The sequence below is a fragment of the Acomys minous genome (assembly GCF_964271855.1).
Source record: "Acomys minous genome assembly, chromosome: 8".
Classification (NCBI taxonomy): Eukaryota; Metazoa; Chordata; class Mammalia; order Rodentia; family Muridae; genus Acomys; species Acomys minous.
This window is the reverse complement of record NC_140489.1, coordinates 43,983,480-44,010,258: the sequence shown is the minus strand read 5'-3', so window position 1 is coordinate 44,010,258 and position 26,779 is coordinate 43,983,480. Positions and strand designations below refer to the sequence as shown.

The 26,779-nt window shown below is 40.2% G+C and overlaps 2 protein-coding genes across 6 annotated transcripts in view; one reads left to right on the top strand and one right to left on the bottom strand.

Moving 5' to 3' along the window:
• Positions 1-13,306, bottom strand: part of SIX4 (SIX homeobox 4) — a 42,068-nt gene extending 28,762 nt beyond the window's left edge. For 2 of the 5 annotated variants that reach the window (XM_084793349.1, XM_084793354.1), the window contains exon 1: positions 12,611-13,306. In XM_084793349.1, coding sequence (XP_084649475.1) covers positions 12,611-12,694 — 84 coding nt within the window. In that variant the 5' untranslated portion in view covers positions 12,695-13,306. Of the gene's footprint in view, positions 1-2,778; positions 2,949-3,202; positions 3,320-12,610 lie in introns of all 5 variants that reach the window. The other 3 variants (XM_084793352.1, XM_084793351.1, XM_084793353.1) reach the window with 3 other exon arrangements.
• MNAT1 (MNAT1 component of CDK activating kinase) overlaps positions 1-26,779 on the top strand; it is a 157,754-nt gene that overhangs the window by 5,720 nt on the left and 125,255 nt on the right. The gene's annotated exons all lie outside the window — the stretch shown is intronic.

The window sequence follows — 26,779 nt, the reverse complement described above, 5'->3', positions numbered from 1 at the left end:
TAACTTTGAGGCCATTCTGCTCTAATTAGAGAGATTTTGGCTATCCAGGGCTACATAGTGAGACCTGAAGAGGAAGAGGAGGAGGAGGAGGAGGAGGAGGAGGAGGAGGAGGAGGAGGAGGAGGAGGAACAAAAATGTAAAATCCTGTTTGATTAGTGAGTTACATATTAAACTGCAGAAGGTTAGCACCAACGGAACAAAATGCTTGGTTGGCTTCAAATGCATAAGTGATGTATAAATCAACCATTGAGGAGGGAAGAGCTGCTTAGGAAATCTGTTTTGGCTCTTGGGCTTAGTCAGGAAATATGTATGAAAGTACAGGCTACAAAGTGCTGTTTATTTTTATTAACAGGATTGGTAGGAAGTTGGAAGAAACGTTAGCTAGAAATTGGAAGGAACTTAGCAATCTTGCTTTATTCCACACCCACCTTTCTTGTCAGACATACAGGGAAACAAAAGCCTATTCCGGTCTTTTTGTGTATATATTTGTTAGGAATTATTCAGCTACATTTTATTATATTTGCTAAATAAAATCTACAAAGATTGTGTTTTGTACTTTTGTGTGTGTAAAATGAAATATTATCAAAATAAGTATCATCTACTTAGAACAGTTTTCTTTACATTTTATTTTTCAGCATGCTAGTTTAAGCAAAATAGAAACACTGCTAAAACTTTAAACATTCAGTCATGATTTTGTCACCCATTGCTGCATTTTGCCACATCTTTATCTTTGGCCTATGATACATAAACAGTGTCAGTATTTATTTTATAATTACAATTAGGTGACAGGAAGCTAACTGAATGTTATTACTTATGAGAGGAAATAATTTCAGTGCCTTTCATGTTTTTTTCTCCTTTTTTCCTCCTTTATTGGTTTACTCCTTCCTACCTTCCATTTTATGTGCATTGGTGTTTTGCCTTCCATGTGTCTATATGAGGGAGTCAGATCCCTGGGAACTGGAGTTACAGTTATAAACAGCCGTGTGGGTGCTGTGAATTAAACCCAGGTCCTCCGGAAGAGCAGCCAGTGCTCTTAACCCCGGAGCCATTTCTCCAGCTCTTCTTATGTGTCATTTTCATGTTGTGTATCAAGAGATATACTTTGTGTACAAGTATTATATATGCACAAATATGTATATGAATTCTCTACAAGTAGAAAAGAAAATATAAGGTTTAATGAACCTTAATAGAAATGCTTTGGAGTGTTAGAATTTTTTTATTTAACTAAGTTGAAACATGTAAAAAAGAAGAATTTTGAGATGAAGGCAAATGATTATATATGCCCCTCCCCCCATTTTAGAATACAAATATGCTAGTGGCCACATCATTGAAAATTAATGAGGGCTCCATCAATATGGTGCAGTGTCTCTGCATCTGGATTCATATATATTTAATGAGCCTGCTATTCCAATTCCAGGTAACTGAAGCAAACTGCATCTGACATTAACTCTGATTTACTTGTAAACAACTCATCCCATTAAAACCTAAATGCCTTGAAATCTACCAGTATTAAATATAGCTTCATAAATAATCCCATAGTGTTTACTGTGTTGCCATAACTAAGTTGTTTTTAAACAAACAAGGCTCAAATTTTAGTATTGTTTCAGATGTTGCCAAATATATCATATTTAATTGATATTTAAAAAATGATTAGTGGGGCTGGAGCACTAAGAGCACTCTCTGTTCTTGCAGAGGACCTGGGTTCAGTTCCCAGCACCCACATGGCAGCTGACAACTGTCTATACCTCCAGGTGCAGGGGCATCTGATACCCTCACACAGATGTACATGCAGATAAAACACTAATGTACACTTAAAAAAAATCCTTAAGGGGCTGAACTGATGGTTCAGCAGTTAAGAGAACTAGCTGCTCTTCCAGAGGACCTAGGTTCAATTCCCAGCAACCACATGGTAGCTCACAGCTGTCTGTTCCAGGGACCCAACACACCCACAGAGACATTCATGCATACAATACCAATGCATATAAAGTAAACATTTTTAAAAAGTCATCTAAAGAAATCAGTGATCCGCCTGCCTCTGTCTCCCAAGTTCTGGGACTGAAGGCATGCGCACGCCAGACTCCACTTCGTGCTCTTGAGACAGTCTTTTTACTGAACCTGAAGGGCCGCTGGTGACTAGCGTCCTCCTGCATCCTTCCCACAAGGTTTCAAGGTTACAAGCCACAACCACCGTTTTACATGGGTGCTGGGAACGTGACTCAGGTCCCTATTCTCTTGTTTTGGTTTGTGTTTTGAGACGGGGTTTCTCTTTCTAGTTCAGGCTGTCCTGGAACTCACTATGTCGGCCAGCTGGCTGCAAGCTCACAGAGAGCCTCCTCCTCTGTCCCCTAAGTGCTGGGATTAAAGGTGTGCGCCACCATGCCTGGCTCAGGTGCTTGTTCTTGTGGAGTGACTGCTCTTATTTGCTGAGACATTTTCCTGGCCCAATAATGTATTATATTTGTTGAGGCATGGTATCATGTATGGCAGTTTAGCCTTGGACTCACTATGAAGCTATGTGTGACCTTGAGATTCGACTCCTCTTGCTAATGCCTCTCTAGCACTGGGATTGCAGGGATGCACCACCATACCCAGTTTACCTGGTGCTGAGGAGTTGGTGCCTGTGAGGCAAGCACTGTAACTGAGCTGCATCCCAGTGCCAGCACCATTAAAAAAACTTGTTTATAATGCTTTACAACACAATCTTGAGCAGTTTACGTCTATTCTTAACCCACCATTTTATCCTGACTCCATCATTGCCACAATCCCCAAGTTACTTGCTTTTTAGTACTTTCTTTGCTCCAGCTGAATCTTCTTCATCTCGCCTGCACATCTGCCTGTGGCTGAGTCCCCTTCCTGAATCCTCTTCTTCCTCTTCTAACTTCTCCTCCTCTGGATGGCAGGGAGCCCAGCCCTGTTCTCTCCCCTGCTCAGCGAATAGCTGTAAGCTGCTTTATTGGATGCGGGGGAACACAGTTTATACAATAGGAGATTCTCAGAACAAGGCTTGCAACCAGATATGGTGGGTACAGAAATCAGCACTTGAATTATACAATAAATAACTCACTGGAGAATGTATGCTAACTCTAGTTTTTGGTTTTTTTTCCCATTTTTTAATTATATTTCTTTTTTAACATATACGTTTATATTATTACACATGAATAAAATAAACTAGCCAGCACCATTTTAAAGACAAAATGTATACCTTTAGCTCGGTGTGGTGGCATGCCGTAATCTCAGCACTGGAAGGCTGTAGCAGGAGGGTAGCAGATACAGGCCATGCTGCATTACACACCAAGACTTTGCCTCAGAAGGAAAATTCCTGTTTAAGGTAATTTAAATATATTTTAAAGAGGAAAACATATGTTGACAGCACTCAGAGAGACAGGTGAATCTCTGTGAGTTTGAGGCCAGCCTGGTCTACAAAGCGAGTCCAGGACAGCCAAGGCTACACAGAGAAACCCTGTCTCGAAAAACAAAACACCTCCCAAATATATATGCTAAAATAGATGTTTCTGCATTATTCAGGTTATGAATGTCCTTGTTCATAATTCAGGCACCCATTAATGTTTACTTCCTTTTGGCAGTTAATTACAAAAAGTGATCTATGTAATGTGATACAATTAAATGCAAAGTCACACACTTTATAGTGGGAATGGGAATCTGTTGATAATGACCATGACTAGGGTAAGTGTAGTGCTTCTAACTTACTCTTGGAAAATACATTGTGTTTCTCGCTTGTTTCATGTGTTTTGGATTTATATTATTTGAAAAGAGAATGGAAACTAAAACGTATATTATGTGAGGCAGTTAGTATGTAGTAAACTAGAAATTATTGAAAACATGTGGCCCAAGCAGATTGATTACTATATTATCCCATCAAAGAGCCCCAAGAATAGATAAGCTCCAGAGCTTTTGCTCTTCCCTTTAGGCACTGAAGTCAAGGTCTGTGTATGCTCAACATCTGTTCTGCCACTGTAATGTGTCCCCACTCAAGTCTGTTTCTCTTACAAGGTATGTGGCATGTTGAACCTGGCACATAGTAGCATTTTTGGCCACATAATATATTATGTATTGTGATTATTATTTAAAGCGATGCTGACAGTTTCTAGTGTTATAGAATGTTAGATATTTGCAATAATGAAAATTTCAAATACACGGAGGATTATTGGTTATCTCATGTAAGCACAGGTTGCAGTTTCTGTGCCTGAATATCTGTGTGTATAAAAAATGCATTTCCTCTTTCCTTTCCTTCCCTCCTCTCTTTCCCCTTTCTTCCTTTTTTCCTTCAATCTCTTCTTCCTTTTCCTCCTTCTTTCTCTTTCTTTCTCTCTTTCTATCTCTTTTTTCTTTTCTTTCTCTCTTTCTCTTTTGTGATAATGACATGTTTATAGTCCCAGAGTGGCCTGGGACTCAGGCCCCCCCCTCCCATCTTAACCATTCCCCCCCACCCCACCCTGAGACAGGGTTTCTTGGTGTAGCCTTGGCTGTCCTGGAACTTGCTCTGTACATCAGGCTGGCTTCAAACTCACAGAGATCCACCTGTCTCTGCCTCAAACTGAGTGCTGGGATTAAAGGCGTGACCACCGCCGCCGGGCCTGTCTTAGCCTCTTGAGTGCACACCATACTTGGACATTTCCCCTTCTTATGGTGATGGGGACCAAGCCTGGGTCCTCCAGCATGCATGGCAATGTCGCTCTCACTAAGCCACGTCATCAAGTCCACATTTCTTCTTTCTGTTCTCCTTCCCTCCCCCTCCCCTCCTTTCCTCTCCCCTTCTGTTTCCTTCTTTCCCTTTCTCTCCCTCCAGCAGCCCTCCCTTCCTTCCTCCCTTTCTTGAGCAGGTTCTTGCTGTGTATTCAGTTTGGAACTTATCATTCACTTCAGCTTCTTTAGTGTTGAGATAACAGATGCTCACTACTGCACCTGCCTTCAATAGGATATATTTCTATAAATCCCTCCATCCTTCTTCCCTGCATTCTTTATTTTCCTCCTGAGACAGGGTTTCTCTGTGTACCCTTTGGCTGTCCTGGACTCGCTTTGCAGACAAGGCTGGCATCAAACTCACAGCGATCCACCTGCTTCTGCCTCCCAAGTGCTGGGGTTAAAGGCGTGCGCCTCCACAGCCCGCTTCTCCTTGTGTTCTTCCCTCCACTCCACCCCCAGCTCAGAGCTGATTTGTTCTCTTCCATCATAGACTATGACCCTATGTACACTATAGTAATAACAAACCACACTCTGAACTCCATGTGTGCTTCCTGTCACAGCAGCGGGCTCCTCTGCACTACAGACTGGCATTCCATCTCATACCACATTATGTACCACACTTCATTTATCCACTTGCTGGTTGATGGATATTTGCGTGCTTCTGGTTGTCCATGTCAAGAGTTTCTCTTAACTTTTTGAGAAGCTTTTGTGGGTCCCTCCCCCCTCCCTTGGGTGAGTATCTAGGAGCCTGACTAGGTTATGTAGTATGCATATTTAATTTTTAAAAATTTTATAGTTTTGGGGGGCTGGAGAGATGGCTCAGAGGTTAAGAGCACCGTTTGTTCTTCCAAACATCCTGAGTTCAATTCCTAGCAACCACATGGTGGCTCACAACCATCTACAATGAGATCTGGTGCCCTCTTCTGGCAGGCAGGCACACATTCGAGCAGAATGTGTATAAATAATAAATAAATAAATATTAAAAAAAATAAAAAAATAAAAATTTTATAGTTTTGGATTTTTTTGTGATCCATTGTGACTTAAGCTTTGCTTCTCTTTCAAGGCTAAAAGATTTTCCCTTTTGTCAGAATATCTAGTTGGTCTAGCACCATCTGTTGACTCCTCTTTTCCTATTAGTTTCCTTAGGTATTTGAAAAAGTTAACAGTGCAGTGTGGTGGAACAAGCCTAGAGTTCCAGCTCTAGGGAGACAGAGGCAGGAGGATCACATGTTCCAGGTTAGGTAGTCTAGGCTACGTAGTGAGTTTCAGGCCAGCCTGGGCTATTTACTTAAGGAAACTCATTTTCAGAAAGAAGCAAATTAAAGGGAAAAAATAATTAGTCAAATATGGGTGTATTTTTCAGTCTGCTTTGTATTGATTTATATATAACTTTACCAGTATACATAATTTGCATTGATTACCAAAATGTGTAGTAAATCTTGGAGTCAGGCACTATAATTCCTTTATCTTTTTTTATTGTAAAAATGTCTTTATTCTGTACCCTTAGACTTTCCATATCAATTTTGAACCATTTTGCTAACTGGGGAAAAAAAAACACTGCTAAGAGTTTTGATTGGGATTACATTAAATTTGGGAGAAACTGCCATTTAAAAAATATTGAATCTAGCCAGATGTATTCCTGTAGTCCCAGCACTCTGATAGGCAGGGGTAGGCCAGCCTGGTCTACGAAGTGAGTCCAGGACAGCCAAGGCTACACAGAGAAACCCTGACTCAAAAAACAAAACAACAAACAAGCAAAACCAGCAACCCTCCCCCCAATCTACTAATCTGTGGGCTTTATTTAGGTCTTTACTTTCAGACAATAGTGGTGGGTAGTTTCCAATGTTACATTCCTTCCTCCTCCTCCTCTTCCTCTTCCCTCCTTGGCGCCACCACCACCATCACTACCACCTCCTCCTTCCTCCTCCTCCTCCTTCTCCTCCTCCTCCTTCTCCTGCTCCTTCTCCTCCTCCTGCTCCTCCTTCTCCTCTTCCTCCTCCTTCTCCTCCTCCTGCTCCTCCTCCTCCTCCTTCTCCTCCTCCTCCTCCTCCTCCTTCTCCTCTTCCTCCTCCTTCTCCTCCTCCTGCTCCTTCTCCTCCTCCTTCTCCTGCTCCTCCTCCTCCTCCTTCTCCTCCTCCTGCTCCTTCTCCTCCTCCTTCTCCTCCTCCTGCTCCTTCTCCTCTTCCTTCCTTCTCCTTCTCCTCCTCCTCCTTTTGTTTTTTGAGGCAGGGTTTCTCTGTGCACTCCTGGAACTTGATCTGTAGACTAGGCTGGCTTTGAACTCACAGAGATCCTCCTGCCCCTGCCTCCCAGGTGCTGGGATTAAAGGCATGCGCCTCCACCAACCTGTATTGTTACAGTTTTAGCTATCTTTTATTACATTTATTTTAGGTAACTTTTGGTTTTACTGCTTTTTTCACTTTTTTTTTTTTCTTTTCTTGAGACTGGGTTTCTCTGTGTAATAGCCGTAGCTGTCATGGACTCGATTTGTAGACTAGGATGGACTCGTCTACAAGGCCACTTGTGTCCTGAGTGCTGAGGTTTAATTCATGCGCCACCATGCCTAGCTTTGCGAATTAGTAACATAGACATGTGTTTGCAGATCCAAAATTGATAGTGTGTTGTGGGGGGCGAGTCTACTCCTGTATGGATGAATGATATGGTCAAAGGCCCCAAATGTATTTGTTTTTATTTTTGGTGTATGGAGTCTTATATATGAATTCTCATATATTCCTCATAAAAGAGCAGCAGGCTCTGTCAGATTGCATCTGGGGGAGTCCATTCTTGTAGGTCTTGCCCCTCAGGTTACAGAGGACTGATGGCTTGTCTGTGGGACACAGCCAGAGACAATGAAGCTGCAACAGTGCCTCCATGACCGCAGGAGACAGAGGCAAATTTAATTTGTGTTGTACTTGCCCCGACCTGCTGATACCTTGGATACTGAAACTGAGGAAAGTGACTATGAAGATGCAACTACCTAACTAACCCATGGTAATTGTACCTTGGTTCTGGGCTACCAGGAGAAGTGAAGGTGGAGTGACTTCACCCTCTTACCACAAAGCTTGTTTAGGGTGACAAATTTGGGGAAGATACTAATGGTCTTAACTGCCTTCCTGTGTTTGAGAGGCTTGTTCCACAAAAGCTAGAGCAAATGGACATTATCCTGAGACTCTGGCTTTCACATCCTTAAAGGGAGTTAAAGAAGTCTACAGCCTGTGGGCCCATGGCTCTATATACTCTGGGACTTACTCAAAGAATCCTCAGTGACAATGCCTTACCTTATTCTGATTGGCTAAGAATGACAAAATGACATCAACCAAGAGGACTGATTACTTGTTAATCAAGACTGGGTTTACAGAATTGCCTTAGGACTAGGAGCAATGCACTCTAGCCCATGGAGTTGCTGTTACCACTGGGTACAGTACCTTATGAAGGAGCCAGCAACTAACTGTGCTATCATTTATCATCTTAACAATAAATTAACAGCCACCTCAAAGGTGCCCAAAGCTTACCAGCAACCCTGAAAGAGGCTCGTTGTGGGAGGAGAACCTTATTGGTTTAGAGTTTTTCTTGTTCTTGAGAAAGATGACAGAATAACCCAGGCTAGAGGCTGCCTTGTTTTATTTCATTCTCTTAGGCCACAGAGACTGTGCAGGCTTCATTGGGAACATCTGAGAAATAAAATAGGGAGGTGTGGGAAGTGAATGTATTCTTGTGTGAATGAGCATTCAGAAGAGCATAGCCTTGTCAAGGATGCCAGTGCCTCTGACCCGCAGGAATGGCAAGGCCTTCCCTAGTTTGAGTAGGATTGTTGTGTTTGCAGAAAGGAACAACCTCCAGTTCCTCCTCCAGGATGTGACTGAGACTGCTCGCCTACAGGAACCCCATACCCAGAGTAGCTAACCCTCTGGGCTGAGTTTCCAGGCTGACAGCCCCACATTACCCCACATTACATTATCCCAGCTTGTCTCTAGACATGTGTCTGTCCTTTCATTTCCACTGCCCCAGTCAGACCAGTCTCAAAGCCCTGCAGGTGGCTGCAGTGTGTGAGGCAGAAGTCTGAGGCAGGAAGATTGCGAAGAGTAGTAGGTCATGGGTCTGGAAGATGCTGCCAAGCCTGAAGACTGATTTCTGGAACCCACGTATTGGAAGAAGTGAACCTCAGGTTTTCCTATTGTATTCACAAGTGCTGGGGCATGTGCATATGCAGAGTTTTACTGCCACATAGATGTACACGCGCACACACACACACACACACACGCACGCACACACACACACACACACACACACACACACACACACACACACGGCTTCAAGCTCCTCTAATTCTAGTGCTACGAGAGACAGTCAGCTAGCTCCGGGTTTAAAGAGAAACCCTGTCTCAGAGGAATAAGGCAGAAAGTGATGCAGCAGTGAACTGGGTATCCTCCTGTGGCTTCCTTTGGCGAGTATGCACAGATGCATAGGTGTACAGACACCACACACACACACACACACACACACACACACACACTCACTCCACATGTTTACACTGTAGGGACTACATAAATAGCTTGCTAGTTAAGAGCGCCTGCTGCTGTTACGGAGGACCTGAGTTTAGTTCACAGCACCCCTTAGGGTGGCTCACAACCGCCTGTAACCACCTCTGAGGATCTGAAGTCCTTATCTCATCTCCTTAGGCCCCTGCACTCAGGTGCATATACCCTACACAGATACATGCACATAATTAAATGTAAAAAGAAAAATTTAAAAATATGAAAAAAAGATTAAATGCTAGCCAGAGCTACATAGAAATATTCTGCCTGGATTGGAGGCGGGAGGGGATGCATACAAAATCTCTGTTTTGACTGCAAATAGTTTTCTTTGCAAATTCTGAACAAACCAGTTGTGCTTTGTATTTGGTGGTAGTGACAATGTGTGCTTACACTTTACATAGTGTCTCTTCAGGTTGGATATGACTTCTTTTTAAAAAAATAAGTGAGCTTTCTTTTCTTTCTTCTCTCCCTCCTCATTTAAATGATTGCTTGTGACTGTGTGTTGTGCTGTGTGTACATGCTTGTGTGCTGTGTGTTCATGTGTGTGCAGGTAACTGTAGAGGCCAGAGGCCAGTGTTGGGTGTCTTCCTCTATTTCTCTCCGCCTTATTTTTTGAGACAGGGTCCTAATTTATTTTTTATTACATTTATGTGGCTGTTAGAGGACAACTAGCGGGGTCACTTTTCTCTTTCTGCTTTGTAGGTTCTAGTGATTGACCTCAGACTGTCAAGCCTGGTGGCAAGTGCCGTTACCAGTTGAGCTATCTCACAGGCCTGGGCTTTGGCGTCTATAAAACCAAGTGGAACTATTTGGTCCAGATCAGAACTTGATTTAACATGCCATCAGCTCTGAGTTCTCAAGTAACAGGCTGTCACATTTCACTGAGAGACTAGGCTGTTTTGCTTGTCGGTCTTAAGAAATCTGTGTAGTATTTTTGCTTGTTCTAGAAACTGTTGAGAAACAACACAGGGTTCCAAGAAACTAGACATTTCCTGTTGGGAATAGAGGTGCAGGAAGTGATTGTCATGTGTGGAAGGGCTGGTGTCTAAGGTATGGAGACACACACTCACTGTCAGTGTCTTCTTACTCCACTGTCTCGCCCTTTCTTTGCCCTCTCCCATCTCCTGGCTTTTTCTCTTTTCCTCTCCCCTCCCCTATTAATCCCCTCCCTTCCTCCCTCCTCCCCACCCCCTCCCTCAGGATGGGATGCAGTGCCTCAGGTGTGTTAGTCTAGCACTGTGTCACTGAGTTATGTTTCCAGCCTTCAGTCTCTTACTCTCATTTTGTTATTTTTTTTTTTTTTTTCAGTTTTTGGTGATTATTCTAAGCTGTAACAATTTATAAACTTATTTAAGCCAGCATGAAACTTGTAAGGTTTATCCTTTCTTTTATGGTCAAATGGATTGAACCTAGTGCTTTATGCTGTCTAGGCAAGTGCTCTATTGCTTAGCTGTCTTCACAGTACCAGAGTGAAATTTTTTAGCTTTTGGAGACGGGTTTTCTGTGTAGCCTTGGCTCACCTGGACTTGCTTTGTAGACCAGGCTGGCCTCGAACTCACAGAGATCTACCTGCCTCTGCCTCCCAGAGTATTGGGATTACAGGTGTGTGCCACCACACCCGGCTCAGAATATGATTTAAAAAAATGATTGAAATTTATTTTTTTGAGGCAGGGTTCACTATGTTGTCTGGCTTAAAACTCATTGAGTAGACCATGCTGGTCTTGAACTCACAGAGATCTACCTGCCTTTGCTTCTAGTACTGGGATTAAAACATGAACCACCATTTCCAGCTCCAATATGAATTTTTTAGCTAAATATAATTCCAGATTTTATAATATGTTGGTACATGTTTTCCTTTATCATGTAAGCATGCACACACATACAAATATAATGTTAGAATTTGTTGATGGTCAGTTGAGATATAACCTTGAAATATGTTATCTGGTAAACATGCTGCATTCTGAGTTTTTATTGTTTATTTTCAATTTTAAAGGCAGGCTTTCGTTTCTATCGGTCAGGCTGGACTTGAACTCATGTCAGTCCTTCCGTCTCAGTGTTCTGAGTATTAAGATTACAAATGTGCATCACCATGTCTAGTTTACATATTCCACTTTGAATTTTTTTTTTTTTTTTTTGAGACAGGGTTTCTTTGTGTAGCCTTGGCTGTCCTAGACTCGCTTTGTAGACTAGGCTGGCCTCGAACTCAAAGCGATCTGCCTGCCTCTGCCTCCCAAGTGCTGGGATTAAAGGCATGCGCCACCATGCCTGGCTTTGAAAATATTTTTAATAGAATGTTTTTAAGTTTTCAAATCCAGCAGCAACTGTAAATTTTGGTTTTTTTTTCTTTATGGCAAGATTTTAACTTCTAGAATATCACTCATCTTACAGCTACATGTTATCATGAAAACTGAGTAGACAAAGTACAGTTTGGTTTTAGTTAATATGATTATATCTTGGTATTTATAGGGAGTTGGTTTTAGGACTCCCCAGCTGCTAAAATCTCTATAAAGTGGCAAATAGTTGTTTGTGATTTATGTATTTTTTTTTCTCTGAAAGAAGTATGCTACCTAATACAAGGTAAGCAATATGTAAACTGTTATATTATCTAGGGGATAATGACAAGATAGAAATTGTCCCCCCTCCTGTCCCCCAATTTATATCCAAAGTTGGTGAGTGTGTGAATGAAGAAGCTGTGGATAAGGAGGGACAACAGCACTTTGAAAATGTCTCCTCCTGGGGCTGGAGAGTTGGCTCAGTGGTTAAGAGCACTGTCTGCTGTTCCAAAGGTCCTGGGTTCAATTCCTAGCACCTACATGGCAGCTCACAACTGTCTGTAGCTTCAAGATCTGACACTCTCACACCAATGCACATAAATTAAGTAAAGATATATCTTAAAAAAAAAAAAAAAAAGAAAGAAAAAGAAAATGTCTCCTCCTGAGGTACCAATCTTAGAAATGCTGATGATGACTCATGGGGCTCTTTTTCTGTTCTCGATTCTAGACATGAAGATTTAAAGAAGAGAGGACCAGGCATAGAGAATGAAGGAAGCTGTTAATGACTTTCCTGGCTTCTTGATTTCCTTCTACTTCTTGTCACTGACCTGATCCTGGTGCCTAACTTTAAATGTCCCTTCATTTAGTACTTTACTGTGTGCTAGAATTTAATACAGCAGAGGTGGACAAAAAGACACTCTTTCCCTGAGGTATTATCAATAGGGAAGGTAGACATCAACATGTCCCCGGGTGGCACCCCAGACAAGGCCGTTGGTGTAACAGACCCCTGTTGCTGCAGGGCCATAGACCCGGATGTCCCTGGTGGCAGCCCAGGCCAGCACTCCACTATGGCCCCAGGTGTCATCACTGGCTACTCACGTCAGGCTGTTCGTCACTACTCGAGTCTCCAGCTCTGCCTGTCTTCACTGTGTCCACATCCATCTGCTTCTCTTTCTCTTCCATTTCTTCACCTCTTGTTTGCTCCTCTTAGTGGTAACCTGGGTCTTTGAGTGTCTGGGTCATCACAGGAGTGGCCTCAAGAGTCCTATGCCTCACTTGTGCATTATGACACTGGGAGGGATATAGTCTGCTCCCCCCATCCCAGACCTATGTGGCACTGGGCTGGTGATCATTTCATGCTAGCTCCCTGTCTGGGCCCCACAGTACCAGTCTGCCGTTCATCTTGGGCTCACTCCTTGCCCCATCCTGCTCTAGGGTCCTTTGTAAGAGTTGCCTGTCTCAGGCTCACTCCCCCCTGGAGCCTGAGGTCCTAGCTTGCAGAGAGCTTGTCTGGGTCTGTGCAGCTCTGGACTGGTGGTTTCATTTCAGGGTAGCTCCGTCCAGGTTCCATGGCCCTTGACTGGTGGTCGTATCAGGCTATCTTTTTTTAAGGTATTGTTAGGCTACTAATCATTCAGATGTTCACAGGTCAGAACACTGAGTGTGGACACAGCCTCTCTCCTGACATAGCCACCTACTGACACATGTGACACTGCAGCCACACCGGCAATACCTCTAGGGGCAGTTCTTCTTACAGTAATCATTCTGTCTTCTGCAGTCTTCCCTGGGCCTTAGCTTTTGGGAGTCATTTTATAGATGTCTCCATTGTGGATGGCCTCCAAAAGCCTGCATTTTTGGGAATCTTGAAAATTATTAATTCTTTGATTAGAAAGTATAAGATCAGTTGCCTCAAAAGGAGACTTTACCATTTTTATCTAAAAATTTTTCTACCACATGAAATGATTTATTGTTGGTATCATTATTCTTGGCTGTATAATTAGACCTAAGTTAAATAAATTAGAATTTTAAAGCCAGTCGTGGTGTTGCACGCCTTTAATCTCAGCAATTGGGAGGCAGAGGCTGGTGGATCCCTGTGAGTTCAAGGCCAGTCTGGTCTACAAAGTGAGTCTAGAACAGCCAGGACTACACACAGAGAAACTATATCTTGGGGTTAAAAAAAAAAAAGAAAGAAAGAAAAGAAAAGAAAAGAAAAAAAGAATTTTAAGCAACACAGCTTTATGCCTAACTCTCTTCTAGTTGGACTGAATGATAAAAATCATCTTTCCATCTTTCCTTAGCTTAAATTTTATATTCATTCTATAAAAATGTTTTTATTACCCATAAGAGCAGCCTGTACTTATTTAAATTTTATTTTAGGAGATTATAATGTTACTTTAAAGGAAATAAATCTTCTAGTTAGATATTTAAGTAATAAAAACAATAGAGAGCCATTCACAGTGGTACGTGTTTGTAATTCTAACACTTGAGAGGCTGGGACTGGAAGGCTGTAAGTTTGAGGTCAGTCTGAGCTGTGTAGCAGGACTCTTGTTTTAAAACAAAAATTGAAAGCAGTTTGGGCAGATACAGTGAGAGAAACTGAAATGTGAAAGATTAAAATTTAAAATTGTGCGCAGTTTTTGTATGACTAAATGATGTGTGTATTGTAAATGAGCATTAATCTTAGGCATCATATTATGGCCATAGTACCTTGAAATGTGCACAAATGGAATCAAAGTGCATTTTCTGCCCTGCTTTTCTTCAGTTCTGGGTCCTGAGTATCAGAGTTTGCTATTCTATGACCTCTATAAAAGGATTGATGCTTTTCCTGTTGGTAGAAATGTAGGAAGCCAAACTTTGGATAACTGTTCCTGAATCACTCTGTGAAAGAGTGTTCCATTTAATTCCCTACAACAACTTACCAAAGTGCAGTGTTCCCTCGACACCTTTGCAACACTTGGGCCTTCTCAAAGTTCTGTTACTTTTAGCTTACTAAGATCTCTAATAGTCTTTTATTATTTTTCTTTATATTTAGTAGCATGTTTCCAATGTGAAGCAAATGCACAGGTTACATTTTTAGCTTAAAATTGTGTACTTTTCTGAGTAGTAAAACTCTGAAGGAACGTTAGAAATGTAATGATATGAAATGGCTTTGTTGGTAAGTACCTGATCCATCTCTTATTTCTGTGGACGTGTCATATTTCAGTGACCATGGCATCTATTTTTTGGGCGGACAACAGGAGAAGGAAAATGACTCTTGTGGCTAGAGAAAGTACATTGTGCTTTCTTGTACCAGACTCGGTTCTTTTTCGGAGGATAATGGGTTCCACACTGGTGACTCAGCCTCTTGTGGTCTCACCAGGACCAGGCGCATTATTGATCTTCATCATGGCAGGCTCGGCATTCTTATACCAGGAAGCTGTAGCAAGTGGAAAATAACCAGTAGCTCCCTCTTTTGCTTGTTAAGAAAAGACTTTCTCTCAGCTCTTTTTGTCTATTACACATTTTTCTTGGTAGATGAACTATAACTCCTTTGGAAAATGGATATAAAGTGTTGTTACTTTTCGGTGCTTGGATCACACCTCATGATCTACTTACTTAATTTAGACAATGAAGCTAAGTGTATTTTAAGAGTGGGAGAGATTCCCTGTTACAAAGTTTTCCACGCACCAGATTCTAGGAATAGTCTTCTTCAGATTGTAGTCTGGGCTCCCAGTCAGTTGATTGACCTTTAAATCCTAATACCAAATACAAGTTTTGAGTTCCATTGAAGTCAAACATTTCAGAATAGGCTTCAAGTAGGAACTTTTGGGGACTGGGGACACAGCTCAGTGTAGCAGTACTTGCCTCATATGCACAAAGCCTTGGGTTTGGTCTCCAACACCCACACAGACACAGACACAGACAGACAGGCAGACACAGGCACATGCACAGAGGCAAGCATACAAACACAGAAGACAAATAGAAACATACACATAGACACACAGGCGCACACACAGATACACACAGATGCATACACACACACACACACACAGATAGATATGGGGGCGGAGAAACATGTTTCTAAGTAAAAATCATTTACTTTAATAATGGAGGAAAAGCAAGAGCAAGTGCTTCCTGCTTTAAGAGAGTTTCTCTTAGGTGGATGTGGTGGCGCTCGCCTTTAATCCCAGCACTGGGAGAGGCAGAGGCAGGTGGATCTCTAGAAGTTCAAGGCCAGCCTGGTCTACAAAGTGACAGGCTGTCTAGGACAGCCAAGGCTGTTCCAACACAGAGAAACTCTGACTTGAAAAATCTTAAAAAAAAAAAAGTGTCTCTTTTTCAGGTTTATAAATTGCTAATTGACTACATTAATGAGTTTAGTGTGTGCATATTTGTGTGTGTGTGTACATGTGCCACCTGTGTATGAAGGGCAGAGCAGAACCTGCAGTTCTTGAGCTTAGGTCACTGAGCTTGCCATTAAGTGCCCTTAATTGCTGAACCATCTCTGGCTCAATTTAATTAATTAATTAATCCATTTCTTTCTTTCTTTCTTTATTTTTATTTATTGGCTCAAATTCTTAATTTTTAAAGATTTATTAGAGTGTTAACTATCATAGTGAGCATGGTTTGTTGTATTTTTATGTTTAATGGACTTAGGTATTGTCTAATAGTTGAACTTAACTTTGTCAGGTTTCCTTCGTTATCACTGGGAATTGAACCTGTGCATACCATGCACAGCTCTCTCCACACCAAGCTTAGCCTGGGGTAAATTTCTTTTACAAGTTATATTTTCCTTTTATATACTTTAGTGAGCACTACTGGAGTTAACTGCATTTATCATTACAGAATGATTTTATCTCCTTGCCCTGGGAGTTAGGACTCTTTGGTTACTGAATGCCATTCTTAGTAAAAATTTTTTGACTTTTCCCCTTTATTATACCTTGTGTTAGAAACAGTTTTGTGTGTACTATTTAACCTGCTTTTGTATAAATTAACAATTCTTAGTATCTAGGTAATGTCTTAACTGGGATAAAATTATCTAGTCTTTGAACTCGTATCAGGGTCTCAGCCTGTAGCCCTATAGGCCTGGGTGGCCTGGAATTCTATGTGGACCACACTGGCCTGAAACTCACAGTATCCACCTATTTCTTCTTTCTGAGTGCTGGGATTAAAGGCACCACCACATCTGAACCTATAAATTATGTTTTAAAAATCACTTATTTATATTTTTTCATTTTCCTGCTTTTTTACTGATTCTTTTTGTTTTAAAGTCTTTTTCCCTTTTCCTCTTATAGTAATCATCTACTTTCCTTTCACAAAGCAGGTTATTGCTATAATTTGAGCCAGTAACTTGAATTTTAGGGGACCAGCGTTTGTTTAGCTGGGTCTGGTAGTGCAGGCCTGTCATCTTAGCTACTTGGGAAGCTGAGGCAGGAGAATCACAAGTTCAGTGCTTGTCCTGGGATACAGAGTCAGTTCTAGACAGCTTAGTTAAATCAAGTCTCAAACCAGAAAGTAAAAACAGAGGGGACAGGATGGCTCAGTGGGCAAGGGTGTTTGCCTCCAAGCCTCACGGTGGAAGGAGAGAAGCAGCTGGAGGAAATTGTTTTTGTTTTCCACACTGTGCCGTGCCGTGCCGTGCCTCGACACGGCATGTACATACGCCTACATTCACACATGCAGACAAATGTAAATAAATTAACAAGGATTTAAAATAATTATTTTAAAAAGGTTAATAAATAAGGATCGAGGCTATATATAGCTCAATGTGGAGTACTTGCCTGGTGTACATGATCAGGTCCTAGGTTTAATCACCAGTACACACACACACACACACACACACACACACACACACACACACTTGTGTGTACAGTTGAGCAAGTACGTCTCATCTTCATGACTTGTAAAAAGTGTCTTTAAAGTGTTTTTAAAAAGTGACTTTTCAGTAGCGTCTGATGGGTTTTAGACAACTTCAAGTTAATTAGCAAGATAACAATTAAAAGTGTTTTAAGAGACTTCATGGTAAAATGGTTCTATATATTATGGTATGTTTTCTTTGTGTCTCACCAAGCATTAAATTGTGACCACCACTTGGTCAGAAAGTTTTTCTGAGCTGTGCAAGATCACATGCACACAAAGCTAATAAGAAAACACAGAGCAGGGGGAGTGGCGGGGCAGGGGCAGAGTGCTCACCTGCCATGGGCGAGGCCCTCAGCTCCGTCCCCAGTGCCAAAGCAGGGGATGAGGGGATTGATCCAGAAAAGAAGGCACTTTTTCTTTTGGTTTTTGTTGTTGTTGTTGTTTGTTTGTTTGTTTCTTTGTTTTTCAAGACAGGGTTTCTCTGTGTGTGCCTAGTTGTCCTGGACTCACTTTGTAGACCCGACTGGCCTTGAACTCACAGCGATCGCCTGCCTCTGCCTCCTGAGTGCTGGGATTAAAGGTGTGTGCCACCATGCCTGGCTCAACATTTTTTTTCTTATAGTGCAGTTTGCAATTGAATATATCAACTCTTGTATAAAAGTAGCATATTTCTGTGTATAGATGTCACACAACCCAAAGGCACCTCATAATTCATATAGCTGGAAACTTATTTTAAAGGATCAGATTACAGATTTTTTTTCCTTTTAGGATTTTTGGTATTGGAATTTTACAGACTCAGAGTTGTTTACCCCTTTTCCCAGTTAAATGAAATTAGCAAAACTACGAAATTTATATCTAAGGAGTTAGGCTGTGCAGTTCTTTTTGGGTGCCACCCCCACGTTCAAATAGGCTCACTTGTTTATCACTTGTCTTTACTTGTTAATTTATGGTTGAAATGGTCATTACTACATTTCTGTAGCTACAGCCTATATCATTTAAAATGATGAATAAGCTTATTTTCCAGTGTGTTTAGATGTTTTAATTTCTTAGGACCTTAAGTTTTTGTGTTGGAAGAGATCTCAGAGAGCATCCATCCCATGCTCACATTTTATAGATGAGTAAACGAGGGCACCAAGGCATTAAGTGATTGCCCTAATCTCCATGTCTCTAAACCATTTTATTTGTTGGAATCCACTGTAACTTAGTATTGATAGAGACCTTAACTAATGCTGTCTGATTTCAACATTACTTGGCAAACTCCCAGTTTATTAATGTGTTGGTTGTATCTTGTGCTTTCATACTTCATTTAATGGTCAAGTAGTGAAAACTCAGAATTTATGGTGAGTTGTAATTGAGTAGTCGTTTTTCTAAAACCTATCATTATCTGTAATTTAGAAACACAATGACCAGGAAGCAGTATTAGTAAAAGCATAGTTTTATAAGTGCATATTAATCCATCCGGTAGAGCATAACATTTTAACATACCTTTCAGAGCCACAGTGATAGAAAAAAAAATGATTGAATTGCTTATTGTCAAAACAAAGAAATGCTTTAGAAATTGCTGCTTAAGAAGCTGCTTTGTTGCAGGAAAAACTTAAGCTCTGAGAGAGACAGTCACATGGGCTTATCTTTCAGTGACAGCTGTTGACTGTCAGGGTTTACGTTGAATGCAGGTGTTGGTGGGTTCTGATTCTCAACTGGTTGCTTGGCATGGAAAATAGTTATTTTGCTGGTTATACACAGTCTTTTAAGACTTTTCTGTTTGATGCAGTAAGACCCAACTTATTTTCTCTTTTAGTGTCATGGTGTGCATGTGGAACTACTGTGTGTGTGTGTGTGTTTGTGTGTGTGTGTGTGTGTGTGTGTGTGTGTGTGTGTGTGTATTAAGTAGTTTATGTATAAATATTTACAGTAATAATCTTCAACTTTAAAATAGAACAGACATCAGCCACTTAAGTTGTACAGTGTCGTGGAAAGTGTCCTTGTCTAGCACATCCGTTAGTCTTCAGTGTGTTTCCCTCTTCTCTCTTGTTCACAACTGACTGTTTATGTCTTCAGGACCATGACTGCTAAGGAAGCCTCCACTGTCAGTCGCTCAGGTCGTGGAGCTACTTGTCTTTGACTCTGCCCTATCTATCAGGTAGGCTAATTCATAGATAAAGCTTAGAAGTTAGGCTGGTTCATTTGGAACTCAGACTCCTAGTTACTTGTTTTATGTTGAATTAGTGACTGTGAGGAGGACATTAACTAAAGCCTTACGCTTACTTGATGAAAGCAAAGATTTGAGACAGATTCAGGAGCTAAGTGTATCATGATTTGTCACATTTGGCTTTTTTTTTTTTAATAGACAAGGTGATCTTCTTATGTAGCCTAGGCTTGCCTCAGACTCTTGACAGTACTCCTTCCTCAGCTCCCCAAATGCTGCGTTTACAGATCTGTGCCGCCATTCTTGATCACATTTGGAATTGTGATGGTTATGTAAAAAATGAAAATGTGAAGATTTAGTAAAACTCTTTCTGGAATAGGGCAGATAATGTGTAGGCAGATGAAAAGGCAAATCAGTCAGCAGCAGTGCCAGTGAGATGATATCCAAGCTGGTTAGAAAAGAGGTGAACCAGAAATGATCTGTAATTGAGGAAGTAAAGTAGAAATGATAGAGATCTGGTCATATACATCAGAGGGGGTTGAAGGGGTAAGGGACTGACAGTGTTGTCTGACGGAGACTTAGCCAGAGTTGGCAATGTGACCTGACAGGCTGATACCTTCTCCAGTGCTGGAGAAGATACTGGCAAGAAAGCTAAGCACAGGAAAATGTTTAAACAATTAAAAAAGTTAGTGATTTTCTAAAATGATCATTGGGAAACAAATACAACCAAATTTTTGTTGCTTATGGCTGCTATTTATGATTCTTCTGAACATAAGAATGCTAGACTTCTTGCTGATCTGAGATACTGTGTGCTGTTCAATTTTGAACTTTTAAGTTTTAATATGACTGATTCTGGCAGAAATTGGGAGAACCTTGATTAAGTACACAGTCCTTAAAATCTATCTCTAAAATTTGGAATACATACACATATATATATGTATACATGTATTATATGTGTATATATATATTTCTGATGTATAGAGAGTAAAGATATAATTTAAAAGTGATTTTTGGAAACGGATTTAAGGACTTAATCTTATAATTTTCATTTGTTGTGTGTTTGTATATGGGTCAATGCACATGTCCTATGGCATACATGTGGAAGACAGAGAACAGTTGTCAGAATTGTTTCTCTCCTTCTGTCATGTGGATTTCAGGGATTGAACTCGGTCATTAAGTTTGGCAGTGAGCATCCATTAACTGCTGAGCCATCTTGTTTGGCCATATTTTATTTTACCCTTTTTGTTGTTGTTGTTTTTTATTTTTGTTTTTTGCTTTTTGAGACAAAGTTTCTCTGTGTAGCCTTGGCTGTCCAGGACTCACTTTGTAGACCAAGCTAGTTTCAAACTTACAGTGATCCACCTACCTCTGCCTCCTTGAGTGCTGAGATTAAAGATGTGCGCCACCACTCTCAGCTGTTTGACCCTTTAAAAAAATATCATTTTTGTTATTTTTTGTTTTAACTGTATATGTGTAGTGTATATGTGTATGTGCAAATGAGTACACATATATACATGCTGTGGAGACTAGAGGTTGACTCACTCTCTTGAGACAAGAGTGTTACTGGGCCCTGAGCTCCCTGATTTGCTAGCTTGACTGGCTAATGAATGCCACTTGTTTTTGCTTCTTCCAGCACGTGGATGCTGGGGATGCAAACCCAGGTTCTTTCACTTGTGGGGCAGATTACGTTATCAACTAAACCATATCTCCAGCCCCAATTTTTGTTTTTGATGATGTTCTTAGAAAACAATTTAATTAATGTGATAGGAGTTCATTGTTCAAACAATCCATACTACTTTCTTTTCCCCTCATTTTCAGTATCTCGCTTCCCAAAATTATTTTGAGAAATGCTCCTAGGACAACCAGTAGGCTAATGAATATTTAATGCTATTTGTTGTGTGATTTTAGATTTATTACATGGGAGTTTTATTAATATAGTTTAATAATTTCCTTATTAAAAACAGTGAATTGGGTAGGTATTTGTTAGGACTTCATATGTAATTGAAAACTTCAAACAAAATGAGAGAATAAATGTTCTTTGAGAAACAAGAGGGCTAGGATGTAGCTTAGTGGTAGGGTGCTCCTAACATACATAATAAGGCCCTGGGTTCATCCCAGCACCACCAAAGATAAACAACCAAAATCAAACAAGAGCCATGGGCAGCCAGGTTCAGGCCTGTAATCTTAGCACTTCAGGGGCTGAGACAGGAGGATTGCTGTGAGTTTAAGGCCAACCTGGGCTACATAATGAATTCTGGGCCACTCTGTGGGATAGTATGAGGGACCTTATTTTAACTTCCCTCACCTTGAAAAAATTAAAAAGTAATAAGAAAGATGTTTTCAAATAGCATAAAGGAAATATGTCCAGTAGTAAAAGGTATTTCTAAGTAAATCAGGTTTCAGAGTTTCTGTTTTAATGTGTAAGATTGTGTTCAGAGCATTGTTTCTTTTAGATGAACATTTAAAATATAGTAACAGATGAGGACAATGGTTTCCATATGCTTCTGGAGGTGTTAACAGTGCACTTTTAGATTGGAAATGCAATATAACCTGCACTCCACTCTGGAAGGTGAGTGAAAGAGCATGTCACGGGAATATTTACAAGTAACCCATGCGTTGTGGATTTGTAACTTCAGTTTTATGAGTTTCTGGAAGCTGCAAATCATTTTTCCACAAAGTACAGTCTGACATGTGTGCTCAGTCTGGCCCAGTGTTTCCTCCACCACATACAGTTTATCCCTATGGACTCTTTGTAGGGAGAATTCAGCCCTTCTTGGGGCTCAACTTTAAAGAGATTTAGGATACTTAAAACAATGAGGATTATTGGGGAAGTAAATAAAACTCATCTGTGAGACCCATTAGGTCTTCTTAGTAAGCTGAATGTTTAGTACTCAGTGTGTATGCACATTGGTGTGTGCTCTGTGCGTGCACATGTGTTTGTGTGCTTGCATGAGTAGGGACACAGATGTTTATGCTGCTATATATTGTGCATGGATGCTAGAGGTGTTGAACATCCTTCTACATTGCTCTATACCTTATATATTGAGGCAAGGTCTCAGCTGACCCCAGAGCCCACTGCAGCTAGCTAGCTGGCTCCTGGGGTCCCGTCCCTGCCTCCCACACACTGGGATTGCAGGAGTGCTGCCTCATGCCAACTGACACTTATGGGGGTGGGGAGGAGATCTGAACTTAGGTCCTCACACCTGCATAGGAGGCATCTTCCCGGTTTCTTCTTTGGTTGATTACAAGCTTTACTTGACTTGTTAAATGTTTATCTTGGCCTTTATAAATGGTGTGACTCACAGGAAGACTAGGGAAAATAGTTTCCAAGATCTGCCTGCACAGGGTTTTTGTAGTTTTCGAAGTAACAAATCTTTTAAATGGAGTTGTGGCAATAGAAGAATTAGAACATTCTAGAAAAGTTTTTAAAACTACCATTCCTGTAAAAATGTTTAGTGCATCACAGGTATAGTACTGAAGGCTCTCTATTCATTGTCTCAGTGTTTTTTAAAAAGTATTTTTATTTATTAATATTAACTGTCATTTTGTCACATTTTTCCTTTTATTGAAAATAGATTTTTCTCAATTAATATATCCTGATTATTGTTTGCCCTGCTACTCTTCCTAGTTCCTCCTTACCTCCCCTGCCATCTAGCTCCATTCCCTCACTGTCTCTCATTAGAAAACAAGCACGCTTCTAAGGGATAATAATAAAATAAAATGCAATGTAATAAAACAAGAATTAATACATCAGAGTTGGACAAGACAAATGAGGAAAAGAGCCTAAGAGAAGGCATAAGAATCAGAGACCCACTTGTTTGCACACTCAGGCATCCTAGAAAACACTAAACTGGAAGCCGTAATACAAGTGTGAGTATCTGAGAAAAAAAGATGGTGGAACAGAGCTGTGGCCTCAGCTGCAGCAGAAAGAAGCAGACATATGTGGATACTAGCTATTAAGTTGATAACCGAGCTACACTCCGGAGAGCCATGGAGCTTAGGTTTAGAGGAAGGGACAGGGTGGGGTTTTCTCATTAGAAAAGGGAAATAGAATAAATATTTATGGATGGATGGGTGGGGCTGGAATGGGAGAATCAAGTGGTGGTGGGGAGAAGGGATGAGGGAAGGAATACAGAGAGACAGCAAAAAATTAGGGCCGTTTGAGGGGTAGTAATGGAAGCCTATACGGTAGAATTTTCCTATATATATGAGGATGATCTAAGTGAAATCATCAAATAACAGAAGAGACAGAGTCCCAACTGGCCATCTCTTGTCAACAGATGAAGCTTTCAGTACTGGGTCTTGCTGACATCTAACTGAATTGTTGACTAAAGAGGTCCCATGGGAATCTCTAAACAACCCAGATTTGGGTATGGGACTTTCTGGGTCTAGGATTTTTTGTTGTTGTTGTTATTTTTGGCTTGTTTGTTTGTTTAATTTTGTTTTTAATAGTTCCATCCATTTACCTGTGAATTTTATTATTTCAGTATTTTAAATGGCTGAGTAATAACTCTTTTGTGTAATGTACCACATTTTCTTTATCCATTCTTCTGTTGAGGAGTATCTAGGCTGTTTCCAGTTTCTGGCTATTATGACTAAAGTTGATATAAACATAGTTGAACATGTGTCTTCTGTGGCAAGATGAAACATTTTTTGGGTTTAGACCCAAGAGTGGGATCTTGGGGTAGATGAACTGCATCTTCCTGATGAACTCACAGACTGACACTCATAGGGCCGTACAAGTTTGCACTCCCCCCAGCAATGGGCCAGTGTCCCTCTTACTTCAAGTCCTCTCCAGCATGAGCTGTCACTTGATTTATTGATCCTACCCAATCTGACAGGTGTAAGATGGAGTCTCAGAGTCGCTTTGATTTATGTTTCCCTGATGGCTAAGGATGTCAGACATTTCTTTGTTTCTCGGTCATTTGAGTTTCCTCTATTGAGAATTCTGTTTAGACTTCAGTTTTTAAATTGGGTTTTTATTTTCTTAATATCTAGTGTTTTGAGTATGTTATATACTTTAGATATTAGCTCTCTATCAGATACATAGTAGATAAAATATTTTTCCATTCTGTGGGTTGTCACTTTGTTCAGATGACTGTGTCCCTTGGTGTGCAGAAGTTTCTCAGTTTCATGAGGTCCCGTTTATTGATTGTTGATTTTAGTATCTGTGCTAATGGTGTTCTGATCAGAAAATATTTTCCTGTGCCAATGAGATCAAGGCTATCCTCCATTTTCTCTTCTATCAGGTTCAATATATCTGGCTTTATGTTGAGTTCTTTTACCGATTTGATTGAGTTTTGTGTATGGTGATAAATATGGATCTATTAGAATTCTTTTACATGCAGCCATCCAATATGTCCAGCAGCATTTATTGAAGATACTGACTTTTCCCCAGAATGTATTTCTGGCTTTCTTTATAAAAATCAAATGTCCATAGGTGTGTGGATTTATGTCTGGGTCTTCAGTTTGATTCCATTGATCAATGAATTTGTACTAATACTATGCTGTTTTTATTACAATACCTTTGTAGTACAACTTGAAATTGGGGGATGGTGATACCTCCAGAAGTTCATCTATTATACAGAATTGTTTTAGCTATTCTTTTGCCTGTGTGTGTGTGTGTGTGTGTGTGTGTGTGTGTGTGTGTGTATGTGTGTGTGTTTCTATAAGCTGAAAGTTGTCTTTTCAAGATCTGTGAGGAATTGTGTTGGATTTTGCTGGAGATTGTGTTAAATCTGTAGCTTGCTTTTGGTAGGATGGCCATTTTTATAGTATTAATCCTACTGATCCGTGAGCATGGGAGATTTTACCATCTTCTGTTGTCTTCTTCAAAAATTTTTTCACTGTTTTGAAGTTTTTGTCATACAACTCTTTTACTTGCTTGGTTAGAGTTACCCTATGATAGTTTATATTATTTGAGCTATTGTGAAAGGCATTGTTTCCCTGTTTTCTTAGTCCATATGTCGTTTGTATATAGGAATGCTACTGATTTCTGTTGGTTAATTTTGTATCCAGCTACTTTACTGAAAGGGTTTTATCGGCAGTCAGAGTTTCCCAGTAGGATTTTTAGGACCACTTATGTCTGCTATCATATCATCTGTAAATAAAGATACTCTGACTTCTTCCTTTCCAGTTTGTATCCCCTTGATCTCCGTCAGTTGTCTTATCACTTCAAGTACTATATTGAGTAGGTATGGAGAGAGTGGACAAACTTGTTTCGGTCGTGGTTTTAGTGGGATTACGTGGAGTTTCTCACCATTTAAATTATGTTGCCTATGGGCTTGTTGTAAACTTCTTTTATTATGTCCCTTGTATCCTTCAACTCTTCAAGACATTTATCATGAAGAGTACTGGATTTTGTTAAAGGCCTTTTCTGTATCCAATGAGATGATTATGTGTGGGGGGTTTTTTTTTTTTTTTTGCCTTTCAGTCTGTTTATATAAATGTAGATTACATTTATCTATATATGTATGTCAAACCATATCTGTACCTTTGTGCTGAAAGCTACTTTATCATGGTAGATGATCTTTCTGATGTGTTATATTCAGCTTGCAAGCATTTTATTGTTAATTTTGTTATTTATGTTTATATGAAAAGTTAGTCTGTAATACTCTTTGTTGGGTCTTTGTGTGGTTTGGGAATCAGGGTAACTGTGGCCTCCTAAAATGAACTGATCAATGTTCCTTCTGTTTCTATTTTGTGGAATAATTTAAGGAGTGTAGGTATTAACACTTCTTTAAAAGTCTGGTACAATTCTGTGCTGAAAACATCTGGCCCCGGGCTTGCTTTTTGTTGTTGTTGTTGTTGTTGTTGTTGTTGTAGACTTAATAACTGTGGAGTGGTAGAGATTGACAAAATTAAATTATTTATTTATATTTTCCAGTTTGGTGGAATGTCCTATGTTTTAAAAGTATATCCTATGTTTTGTTGCATTTTCTTGGTGTTTTTTGTTATATCTTCTTTTTCATTTCTAATTTTGTTAACTTGGATACTCTCTCTCCACCTTTTAGATAATTTGGATAAGGGTTTGTCAACTTTATTTATTTATTTTTCAAAGAATCAACTTTTTTTTTTCATTGATTATTTGCATGATCTTATTTTGTTTCTCTTCTACTCACTTCAGCCTTGAGTTATATTATTTCCTGCCATCTACTCCTTTAGGTGTGATTTCTTCTTTTTGTAGAATTTTCAGGTGTGCTGTTAAATTGCTAGTATGAGATCCCTCCAATTTTTTTTTTAATGTAGGTACTTAGTGCTATGAACTTGCATCTTAGAACCAC